General features: G+C 33.9%; 1 protein-coding gene across 3 annotated transcripts in view; it reads right to left on the bottom strand.

Moving 5' to 3' along the window:
• LOC149790746 (cyclin-Y-like protein 1) overlaps positions 1-13,653 on the bottom strand; it is a 50,277-nt gene that overhangs the window by 18,461 nt on the left and 18,163 nt on the right. For all 3 annotated transcript variants that reach the window (XM_089972799.1, XM_089972800.1, XM_089972801.1), the window contains 2 exons: positions 6,941-7,138; positions 3,184-3,303 (listed from right to left, as the gene is read on the bottom strand). In XM_089972799.1, the coding sequence (XP_089828925.1) occupies positions 3,184-3,303; positions 6,941-7,138 (318 nt within the window). The remainder of the gene's footprint in view (positions 1-3,183; positions 3,304-6,940; positions 7,139-13,653) is intronic.

The raw sequence follows: 13,653 nt of genomic DNA, 5'->3' as shown, positions 1-13,653 counted from the left end.
CAATTTATTTCCCTACAATTCAAAATGGAAATTCAATAAACATACAAAAAATCCTAAATGGCCTATCCCAAGTGCAAAAGTACAGAATGTTCTGGGAGATTGAAAGGCCGAGTGGTCTAAAGTGCTCACAGTTATGGGTCACTGCCATCTCACCTCTGTCTGCATGGGTTCGAGTCTCGGGCTCGGCCAATATGGATATGTGAGAAGCTTACCAGTAGCCTCTCATGGGTTGGTGGTTCTTTCCAGGGTTTTCCTGGGTTCTTCCTCCACCATTTATATTGGCTGCCATGTATAGCTATCATATGCTGAAAAAAGGCACTAAACCCTATAACAACAACAAAAGAATGTTCTGAATGAATTCCAATAAACTTCAATGTCCTGATAAAACACAATGATGCAATCCAGAATATCTTTGAATGCGTTCACAAAAATCAAGAGTAATATATCTATCCAAAAGCCAATGAGCACTTTAGAAATTCCAATGGATATTTTAATAATTGCTCCTGAAATACCATATTTACCATATATGTTGGGTCACCATAAATTATTTTTTAAAGTAATTTTCTTATGCACTGTATGTTCTGGGACACACTGTTTTTTTGAGTTGTAAGTTCTGCTGGAACACCTTTAAATCATTCGAAAAGGACATGTCAGAAAATGCACTCCAACTGGAATTTTATTTTTAAAAATATAAAACTGTATACTTGAGATAAAACTATTTAATCCACTGCTGCAACATCTAGTCAACACAACCCTTTTCCTGCACACATACAATCCATTATTTCAAAGCATGTATATTTCTTTTAGCTTTCTCATGCAGAGAAAAATTATCGTTAGAGGCAACTAATCTCCTGAAGCAGAAACTGCGAGGACTAAAGTCAGATTTTTCAAATCTGCACCAGTTGTGCTAATTCTCACACTTTTTATTGTAACCCCCATTTTATCATCAGTCCATCTGGGATGAGATCAAAATACACTAGAATTTCATCCATGTTAATTCTCATATTGATGGCAAAATCATCTCTTCTGACTATCAGGAATTCATCAAATGATTTTATTTTCTCCAAATCTTCTGGGTGATGCTGGGTCATCCATGTTCTTGCACGAAGCACTATATTGTGTCACTTTAAAAACTGTTCCAATGTTTCAATTTATTTTCAAAATTCCCACGAACACCGGTGAAAAGGAACCAAATTTAGTTTCCATATCTTGGCCAACACTGTATTTAAAAAAAAGGAATCAGCACACTTAAAAGAATCCAAAGTCAGCTTGCTTTGAAAAAAATAATTCTTGATATTGATATCCTTTTTATAAAAAACAACGGTTTAAAAGTATCCAAAGTTGGCATCCTAGGTAGGCTTGCTTTGTAATAAGTTCAAAAAAACGATTTTACTGCTTGCTGCCAGTTGTGTTTATTCACCACCTTTTCGCTTGTCATCTTTAGTCATAATTAATACAAACAGGTATTGATGTTTGCAGGTAAATAGTATACACAACAGTAACTTGCTTTAATAATACTTCCACTCAAGTGATGTATTTTGAAATAAAACCTTTTTGCAAGATACTGTATATAGTTGACCTAGATATAATTCTATCTTGGGCATTTTGCAACTAACACCATGTCATAGATGAATGGCAGTTGTCTTCAAGCAACTGGTTTATTATTTCCCTCTCATTTGCGATTTTGCTGGATCCAGTTTTCAGTTGGATAGCATATTCAAACCTTTAAGTACAACCGAACACTATTTGTTTCTCAATGTTCCTGTCAATAAACAATGTGTCATGTGTTATCTGACATAAGCGATACATGCTACAGTATGGATGCCTACGCTACATATATGGCGCTCGTTGATATATTTTGTTCTTTAATGCTCATGATGAGCAATTTCTTGTCCAGCTTCAAGTCTGGCAGGGGCAATAGATTCTGCTATTGGAATACCCTTGGAGTGCTCAAAAATGACTGGAGAACAGAGCTGTCATATTTCACGGTGTTAAGAGTTATTTTAATTATAATAAGATATCTGAAACATCAAGATTTTATGAATTTAGTAATCCAGTAATGATTTCATAATATTATGGATTTTAGCAATGAATGAGTAATCCAGTAATGATTTCACAGAGTTAAGGATTTTAGCAATGAATGAGTAGTCCAGTAATGATTTCATAATATTATGGATTTTAGCAAAGAATGAGTAATCCAGTAATGATTTCATAATATTATGGATTTTAGCAATGAATTTAGTAATCCAGTAATGATTTCATAATATTATGGATTTTAGCAATGAATTAGTAATCCAGTAATGATTTCATAATATTATGGATTTTAGCAATGAATGAGTAATCCAGTGATGATTTCATAATATTATGGATTTTAGCAATGAATAAGTAATCCAGTAATGATTTCATAGAGTTATGGATTTTAGCAATGAATGAGTAGTCCAGTAATGATTTCATAATATTATGGATTTTAGCAATGAATGAGTAATCCAGTAATGATTTCATAATATTATGGATTTTAGCAATGAATGAGTAATCCAGTAATGATTTCATAATATTATGGATTTTAGCAATGAATTAGTAATCCAGTAATGATTTCATAATATTATGGATTTTAGCAATGAATGAGTAATCCAGTAATGATTTCATAATATTATGGATTTTAGCAATGAATGAGTAATCCAGTAATGATTTCATAGAGTTATGGATTTTAGCAATGAATAAGTAATCCAGTAATGATTTCATAATATTATGGATTTTAGCAATGAATGAGTAATCCAGTAATGATTTCATAATATTATGGATTTTAGCAATGAATGAGTAATCCAGTAATGATTTCATAGAGTTATGGATTTTAGCAATGAATGAGTAATCCTGTAATGATTTTCATAATATAATAGACCATAGCAGTAGACTGGTCCAATGTTAGTGTTTAGTACAAAGGGGCCCTCAGATGTAAGTCATTCATATTTTTCTTTAAATCAGTAGAGGATAACCTAAAAGATTGATGTCAAGGAAGGTCATTTTAAAAATCTACAATACAAACAGAATTTTCTTAAACTTTAAGAAATCTGAAAGCAATTTAAAAAATGTAATAATATGAGTAGGTTCACCCAACTCCACATTTCCTTAATGTTAGAATGCTACACAGAACATGTTATATTGAAGAAAAATTAAAAAGCTAACCAGAGTGACAATGGCACATTCTGCTGTCAGCTGTGCAGCATTAAAAAGATTCCGTATAAATCTGTAAATAATCTTGTGCTCAGGGTCCCTCCTGTCATAATCCTCATGAACTGGTTCCCTCTGGAATAAAACAAAATTGTTTCAGTCAAATTAAGTATTTCTGTAAAATATATCACAGACAGGCGATCTCTCCTGACACAATGAAACAATATTTAAATTTTTTAGAAGAACAACTGAAACTTAGGACAATATTAATATGGGCCTTGAGTAAAATGCTGGCAGACATGGACTTCCATCCTGCTTGTCCTGCCTGCCTAAAAAGAAAGCCTGGTTTATCATTCAGAACAATGTTCAAGTCTTGTGTCACAATTTCAACTGAAACAATTCTTTAGGGTAATAATAATATATATCTAAAGTATATAGGCTGAGATGCAAGGAGTTCCTGTCTCTCCTACTTAAATAATATTGTCAACAATATTAAGTTATGTGTGAAAAAATATAGGAGATCCTGTCTTGTTGTTTTGCCTGTGTAAACAATATTATCAACAATGTTAGGTTTTGTGTGTGAAAAGACAAATGAATGGCTAAACTGGGAAGCATTGTTGTTGTTGTACGGTTTAATGCCATTTTTCAGCACGCGATAGGCTATACATGGTCGCCAGTATTAATGGTGGAGGAAGAACCCGGGAAATCCCCGGAAAGAACCACTGACCCATGAAAGCTACTGGCAAGCTTTCTCACATACCCACACTGGCTGAATCCGAGACTCGAACCTACGCAGACAGAGGTGAGATGGCAGTGATCCATAATAGAGAGCGCTTTAGGCCACTCAGCAACTCGGGGCCCCCTACTGGGAAGCATAAAGATGAATGAGATATACCAGTTTCAATGGAACAGTCATATTTATTATTAGTTTTACTATAATTATTATTGCAGTAAAACCTATTATGAGAGACTGCCCCTTCTGCCAAACAAAAAGTGGTCTCTCAAGACAGGTGGTCTCTCATAGCAGGTTTGTACAAGACTGGTAGTAACAATCCTTTTTTTTTTTTAAATATTCCTTTTATGTTTGTTTTTGATCAGAACAATCATTACTAGTCAAGCAGTCGTTGTAACAATTGATTACCTATAGGTCAGTGGTGTGTGTGTGTTTATGTGTGTGATTTTGGATTTTTAACGTAGCTTTAAAAAAAATTCTGTCATATCACTAATATGTCGGCAGTGTGGCAGTTAATAGTGACTGGGGCATAATGCTGCAGACATGTAGCATGATGTTCCACCCAGTCACATTATCCTGACAGCAGGCCGACCAGTCCTAACCCTAACTTTTTAATGCTTAACACCAAGCGAGGCAGCTGTTGTAAGTCTTTGGTATGACTCTGCTGGGGATCAAACCCACGACCTCCCACATCCAAGGTGGATGCTCTAACCAAAAGGCTGCCAGAGCAATCTAGGTCAGAAGTGTCTGTCTGTTCTCGCGATACGGTTGCTGATACAGATGCCGGGTCCTATGATAAGACCAGGAAGCACGCTAAGTACGTAAATAATTAGTCTGGTTCCCTGCATTTTATGCTCATTGCATTGCTCATACCTATAAGAATAGTGGAGAATAATGCAGGGAGCATACTAAGCTGGGAACCAGACTAGCAAATAATTGACATATACTTTAGTCTGGGTTTACGACAGAAACTATAAAACACTATAGGCATAGCTAAAAAAAATCAGACATCAGAAGCCAGCCTACTTTGTTAAAAAAATTTAAAATTTACTTAGGTATTTTTACAGGGATTAAATAAGGTCAGTGGAACTTATCCTCATTTTTTGCGAAGCGGTCGTTCAAAGCAGTGTTGAAATGCATATTTTGCCAAGACATCATGGTCGCTGGTTGCATTCAGCAGTTGGTCGCCCATAACTGAGCGTTTATATAATAAAATTGAACCATGCATTATGATTGTGGTCGGAAATGACAGTTGGTCGCTCATAGCAGCTTTTATTGTATATCAATAATTATATATATATATATATATATATATATATATATATATATATATTCATTCATATCTGAAACTGATCACATCTTGAGACTAATGCATTCCTCACTACATGAGGGTTGCTGTTACGTAATTCCCAGGTTCTATTAAAAAACAAACATTCCTAAATAAATAATGTCCAGGTTCTAATTCAATACCATTTAAACTATTTTGACACGATTTTGGCCCTAAATAAAAAACCAGACAACAACAATGTGCAGGGCTTTGAGGGTCCTCCCCCAATGGGGCAGCATGCTTCATTCTTTATATTTCCATTACACAAAGATTTATTGGATGAGTAGAAACTATTGACCAATCAAAATACTCTTTACAACAAAAGTGTTAAATAATGCAAAGTACAAATAATTTACAAGCATCATAGCAAAATGTGACTGGACATACCATTTTTTAAAAACCAGATAGGAGATGATAAAATAAATGATAAAGATAATTTTTCTAGAGAATCGGCTTTAAAACATAAAAATCATGTCTGCTTGCAATATGTGTGCCACTTGGTATTCAAGATAATCAATTATCATATATTTCATAATTATGTTCACGTATGATTTTTTTTATAGAACTAATACATAAAAAGCCCACTGTGTTCATTTAGATGTGCACCAATTTAATCTGCTACCTGCCATGCAGAAAGCTTTTTGCACTTAAGTGAGTTTACAGCACAGTTAAATCTATACAGATGACTCTTCCAGTTGATCTTTACCCTTCCTAATCTACCATAAGAAGATAGTACACACATGTATGCATGAAAAAATATACAAAACTTCCTCTTTTATACATATGCCAAATTTCTGATTATGATCAATTAAGGTGGCCATGTTATGCACATGAGTGTGATGACTTGTTGTAGAGTGTATGCAAATTGCACTACATTGCACTACAGGCATTTACTGAGAAATACTGCCCATAACTGATAAGCAGGATTATCATATGATGATATATCATCATAGATCATGACTGATTTTAAAGTATAGTTCTAAACAAGTTAAGATGAACAGACCACAGTCTTTATATGCTATAAAATAGGGAAAAATGTTTCAAGATATTGTTGCATTTTTATACTGTATCAAGATCATATCTATGAATTAATAACAGCAAAAACATCTGACCTTAAACTGCTGTTCGTAAATAAATATTGCATTACAAATTAAACATAAATTATGTGTGTGATTTGTAATTTTAATGCGGCTTTAACAATTTTTCAATCATATCGCTATGATGTCTGCAGTGAGGCACTTCATAGTGATGTCTAGCACTAGGGCATCATGCTGCAGATATGTAACATCATGTCTCATCTAGTCACATTATCCTGACACCAGGCCCACCAGTTCTAACACTAGCCTATTAATGATGAGCACCAAGCAAGGTAGCTGTTGGTACCATTTTTATATGTCTTTGGAATAACTCTGCTGGAGTTCAAAACCCATGACCTCCCGATTACACATAAATTATAAACATTATGCAAAGATTAACAAATATTGTACCTTCTCTACCATCATACCAAGTAATATATATATATATATATATATATATATATATATATATATATATATATATATATATATATATATATATATCCTCAACCATGACCATTCAGTGGTGCATGTATCCAAGTACAAAAGTGAGTATGAATACCATCTTATAAACAGGTTTCCTTCATTAATATGTCCATTAAGACAGGTTCTGGAGAGAGAATTCAAAGTACTAACCGACAACGGGTGAAGCCTTTCATCAAATATATCCAGTGTGCGGATGTCATCTTTATCCTCTCGATTCTTTATATGAAAGTAGACTGCGAGGGCAACAGCTTTGATTGTGTTCTTCAAATTTGGCTGGCTGACAGTGGAGTCATCTAAAAATATGGTAGAGCAGGAACTAAATTTTTTCAGCTTCCCATAGTCCTGAACCTGAAAGACAAAAACAATAATAGAATGTCAATGCTAACATTTCTAAATCAAAGTAAGATCTCCGTCATTATATACTCGCTTGTAAGTCGAGTCAAACTGCAAAGAAAGATCCTAATGCACCTGCAGATTAGAGTCTATACTGTTTGTTCTACTGATTAGTCCTAACAAACTGCATAGATCCAGATCTACCAGTGCATTGTGGGAGTGCATTTTGCAGTAGGACTCGTCTTATAAGCGAGTACATGTGGTACTCCTGTCCATCATTATTACGTAACTCAGTGTAGATTGGTCCTATATTTAACATGGGTAAGGTCAAGGGTCAGCTAAAACTAAATGTACTGTATATACTTGTTTTTTGAAAGCCGTGTCCAACTGCAAACTGTAGAGAACAAGATCTGCCATCACATAATGCACAGGCAGATCTATGTGTAAGGAGTTTGTTTGGAGTAATCGTTAGAAGAAAAATCATGGACCACGATTTGCCATCATATAATGTGATGTCCGACTGTGGCCTGCAGTTGGACCTGACTCGTACAATATTCCCACTAACAAAACCAAACATTTGATGTACTGTCCCTTGTATTCTGGATATATACAAGGCTCTGACTATTTATATTTAATAGAACAGAGAAAATGAACTCAAAACTTTGCTGTTATTACTATTAAATTCAATTTGGATTACTTTAGCCATACTGAGTGATCATCACTGAGCATACTAGAGGTAATTGATGTTACACTCAATTTGAATTACTTAAACCATATTGATGTAATTATCATTGAGTATACTAGGGGTAATTGATGTTATTGCTGTTATTACTATTACACTCAATTTGGATTACTTTTGCCATACTGATGGGGTAATCATTGATATTGCTAGGGATTAAGGCTACTGTTACTATTAGACTTGCAACTAGGTTTGAAAAGCATCAGATATTCAATGGCAGATCCACCTTTTTCTATAAGGCTTCAATTTCTGAAAATGAATGATTCATTTCTCTAAAATGGCCAGTATTCTCTTTTTTTCCCCACTATAATGTATACTATTTAACCCCTCTGAACCCCATTTGGATCTGCCACAGATATTACTGTTCCATAAGAGGAAGTGAGAGAATGCAAGATATTTACATGTATATTCAGTTTACTGTCCCCTGTGGGTTACACAGCACAACACACAGACTGAAACAAGTGTAGAGCTAAAAACTATACAAATGGTTCTTGCAAACTACTACCTGTAGTGTAACAGTGTTTATTATATGCTCATTTTTGTCTCTCTTAACTTTACATTGTCAGAATCGTTCAGTATTTTATGATATTGCACACCATACTGCACTCACGCGCAGGACACATGTGCTTGATAGTGCATTAGGAACTACTATGTAAACAAATCATGTACTCTTGTGTAGCAGACGCTTTAAGTTTTGGTTGATTAAATTTGTTTCTGAATGAACTAAAACAGATGTTTTGTGGACTGCCACATACCAGCTGCTTTGCTACACTTCATATTGTTCCCACATTATGATTTCAAATAGACAATGACAGAACAAACACACTTGCAGATGTAGACATGATTCTCCCATGCTGCTTCAATCTGATGCATTTCATGTACAATTTGCACAGATGAATCCAGTCCATAATCACAAAATTTCGTAGAATCGACAAAAATACCAAAATCTATTCATTCCAGATCAAATGGGAAACTTGTTGCAATGCACATTCATACACAATATGACTCCAAATTTCAAGTAGACAAAAACGCCATTTCCTTTCGAAACTTATGTCTAGCGTGCAGCAAGTTCAAATTTATCTGGGTGGAGTTATGTGTGCATTAATAATGTTGTTGTTGTGTAATGATGAATCTGCTCTCCTGTATTTAGTTTGGAATATGGCACACATTCATTTACGTTATTTCTTGTAGTGTATTTTGTTTATATAATTAAGCCTTAAGTTGAATAAGAAAATGAGCATATAATAAAAAGGTTACTCTATTTGGATGGGAAAATATGAACTCGTTTTGTCGGATGGATATACTGCACTCCCAAAGGTTGTGTAGTATTCCGTCCAAAAAACTTGTTCATATTTTCCCATACAACTGCAGTAACCTATAATTACACAATATCCCTCAAAATCATGCATCCATCTGAGATGGCACAACATAATTTGTTCAATACTGAGAGGCACATATGCAAGGATTGCTTGCATGAAAGTTGCACTAAATCTATTCACTAGTTTTCTCATAAATCTGTTTAAATAGTTATTTGCTTTTAGCGGTGGATTGGCATCATTGGTACAAATATGAAAACCCTCTATACCAGGATGCTCTCTGTCAAATGTTGTCAAATTCTGTTAAGTGTTTTTTGATGAGATGTAAATCAAGTGCTTTTATTTGATATCAGTTGTGATATTTTATGATAGATTGAAATTATTTACATAAATGTGAAAGGTCTCCATGCTAGGATGCTTTCTATCAAGCTTGATCAAATTTATGCAGCGGTTTTAGAGAAGTCATTTAATGGCAGCCATATTGGCATCATTTGAACAGACCTGAAAAGTCTTTTATGTGAGAATGCTTTATGCAAAATCTGGTCAAATTCTATTCAATGGTTTTGGAGAGGACAATGTTTCAAGAACTTTCTATTTTTAGTAATGGTGGCCATATTTGATTGCAGATTGGCTTCATTTGTACAGACTGAAAGGTCTTAATATCAGCTTGCTTCATTTCAAATATGACGAAATTTACTTCAATAACTTCTGAGCATGCCTCTTGTCAAATTTGGTAATTTCTGCTGAACACTTTTTCAAAAAGTCATTTAAAAGTTGTTCTATTTTTAGTAATGCCAGCCATATTTGATGCTGGATAGGCATCATTGGTATAAACACGTTTTCTGTCAAAATTGTTCAAATTCTGTTGAAAAGTCTTCATGAGGAATATGTATGCATTAGCATTTAATCACAACAGTAGCTCTATTGTTAAAGTTCTAATAATGTAAAAAATAAAAAACTGCAAAATCCTTATGAAGACAAACAGTTCCAAATCAATGTAAACATGAAGTACAAAATACAAAAGTTAAAGAGGTTTTCTGAAAAGTTGTTGCAAAGTTTTTCTACCTTTTGTAACAGTGGCAATAGAGGTGGATCAAGCATCATTTGTACAAGTTTGAAACATCATCACACCATCCTTCTTTCTGTCAGATATGATAAAATTATGTAAAGTCCTTTTTGAGAAGAAATTGTTTAAGACTTTGTCTGTTTGCTATACTTGATGGCAGCCTGGAATCCTTTAAAGAAATTGGTATGAATGATGCTTTCTATTTTTAGTAATGACAGCCATATTTAATGGTGGACTGGAAACAATTTTACAAATTTAAAAGGTATTCATGCCAATGTGCTTTCTATCAACTTTTGTCAAATTATGTTCAATGATTCTGGAGTCATTTAAAGTTTTTTTAATAATTTTTTTTAATTATAATGGTGGTCATATCTGACAGTAGATCAGTATGTTCTTGTAGAGCAGTATCTGATATAACTGTTCATGGGGGAATTAGACACACAAGATGGTTTATCTTGTTCATATTTAATTAAGTTCTAAAACTTTTAGTTCTTCCTGTTGACTCCCTGCACTCTGGTTGACCCTAGCTTATAAAGGATCCTAGAGGATCTCAAAGAAAGCATTTCCTGCTGACCATCTAACCCTAGTACTGTATACAGTACAAAAATGCACAAAATCTCAATTCTATAACCCAATTATAGCCATATATCCACGCTCCACATACACACACCCCTTTGCAAAATTTAAGATGTATAAGAATGTCCAAAATGTTATATTACATGTGAAATTACTTGTAAAATATACACTTATGCACTAATTAATCCCAAATTAAACTGTACCTACTTAACTATATTTTAGACACCTACTAAGAGAACTACAGATTTCACAATAAATGGTCACAAAACTAAATGATTGACAATAATGGGAAATTTGTTATGGTTGATTTATTTTAAGTCAACAAATTCACAATCTTGCCAATAAAATTATTTCTTTGTTTCAGTTGCCTTCAGCCTGCACTGCAATATAAACCTCCCGGGACAGAGTGGCTACAGACAACACCATATTCAACAGGAACCACAGCTACTAAATGTAACAGTAAATAAAGATGTATCCCTCTATCAACGACATACAATTATTAAATTTATCAAGAATATTTAGAGAATAAAATACAAATGTATCTTCTTATCTAAGACCTACATAAATACAATACCATATTATATAATTAAATTTAATTATCTCAAGTGGTACTGTATTTATCTACAAATACATGCATGTACAGCGGGGTTTCCATTCATGGGGGTCCCAGCATATTAGATGCCTAATTCTTCAGGATGTCAAGAATTCTACCAATTTATGACCATGGGACTTTGTCTTCTTCTAACTATATAATAATTAATAAATCACCTGTTCCATCCATTCCAAAAGGCAACTTGTCTCTGCTGCCAGAGATAATTAATTGTGCCTAGTAATTAATTTATAGTACCCGTTTAAAAAAATGACAACTCTCATAATTTTCTACATTGTCATCATTATTGTCTCAACCTTGTGTGAAAGGTATGGAAATGACTGAGTCTAAGGGATTCATTTTGGCATATCTTAACAAGTTGTCTGTAAAAAATATTCATTTACTGCCTTCCTATCTATTGCCAGTAGCATTCCATAGGATTGCTGGTAGTTTCTTGCTAACAAGTACATATGTACTGAACCTCACAGCTGAAATTGACAGTTTTTTTTGGCGGAAGTGCAAATATGGGACTTCAAGGCTTGAAGCAAAGGACTTCCAAATTTTCAACCAAGTTAGTCATTCCAAAACTGAAAAATGAATGGAAAATCTGACGAACAGTGAGCTTTAAGTACAAATACATATACTATCTTCATTTACAGTTGAAAACAGAAGTTTGTGATGTAGATAAACATTTGCCTAGTTCTAATCTTCTATTGGTAATTTTTTTTGAGGCTAATCAAGAAGACAGACATGTCTCTTCATGTACCTGAACCCATGCTAAAGACTTTTTCTTTTTGTAAGGACTAATGATAGTAAAATAATCAGCAGTCATAGTGCTATCCAATTAATCAATAATATTTTCAGATGAATATAATAATTACAGATCTGCTCTAAATGGTTAAAACACATATTAAATATGTCACATATTTGATTATTTGAATCAGATATACACATTACTGATTACTAAAATCTAGTTCCTTTGTAATGTGATACATGAGGTATGTTACAAATACTATTTGCTACATGTACGTTTTAATGAAATGTAATCACTATGTATGTATTAAATTCAGAATAAAAAATCTGTCATCAATTAACAATTGAAATTTGTAAATTAGTGTTTACAAAAATATAATTAAAGCTTTCATCAATCTATTCCATTTGGAATTGATATTTTGTCTATCAACAATCAAATACAGAGTGGTTTAACATTACATGCAAATTTTATTAGGACCTAGTCCACCTGGTTGTGCATGCAAGCTACAAACCAAGTAATTCAAACATTCCATGCTCACATAATGCATGCAAAGCGATGCTTGATTTTCAAATGGACTAAGTGCTAATGGATTATATGAAGTTAGATTACGTACAGTATCTGCAAAAACAGGAATGTAACGGAGAGTATTTTTAATAAATATAACTGCTCTGTATTCTAACAACCGTTTTCAGAACCAAGCTTGAACTGAAGTGCATAATTATGCAAATGAGAGTTTGTACAGTACACACAAAGTGTGTTCACCATATTTTACTCATATTAGTGGTGGGTGCTGCTGAGTGGTTTAGTGAACTATGCCTCTGAAATCTTTCTCCAACTGACAATGTACTTCTCTTACACTGGTGTACTTTTACTCATCTAGGGTGGATTCTACCCCACCAATGTGTGGATTACATCCAAGGACTTACTGCTGGTGGCATAAATCAATTAACTTGTTATCCCTGCATGCAAACTTTCTGCATCATGTGGTAGGACCCTACTTTAAAGCTCTGTACCTTCAACACCACTTAGGATCCACCAAAGGCAGGTGGTATTACAATAAAAGGAGAAAGCTGTAGATCTACAATGATACCAAATAGCATAGACTCACATAAACAATACAGCTTAAGAATGTTAATTTTTGAAACGTTTTTTAAGGCAGAAAATTACCAGTTGTGAAAATAAGAGTTTGTATCAAGATTTTAGACATTTTGCCCTTCCAACCTGCACATGGACAGATGAACCTTTGCAAAAAGAAGGATAAGTTTGAGATTTTGGAGTAAATGGGGCTAAGACACAAATATCATGAAGCCAACAAGAAAAAAAAGTCGAAGTTTTATCCTTCTGTACATTGATGGGGCAGAAGCTAATCAAAAACAAATACTCATAAGCATCTGGCTAAACAAAACCTCTCAGAAACAGACGTTTGGGTGCATCTAGAAGTATCCCCAAAAATGTATTTTTTACCCCAATTTCAGATGAACTTCCAGAAG

The sequence above is a fragment of the Sinohyriopsis cumingii genome, chromosome 10 (assembly GCF_028554795.1).
Source record: "Sinohyriopsis cumingii isolate HCF-2022 chromosome 10, ASM2855479v2, whole genome shotgun sequence".
Taxonomy (NCBI): domain Eukaryota; kingdom Metazoa; phylum Mollusca; class Bivalvia; order Unionida; family Unionidae; genus Sinohyriopsis; species Sinohyriopsis cumingii.
This window is presented reverse-complemented; position numbering and strand designations above follow the sequence as displayed.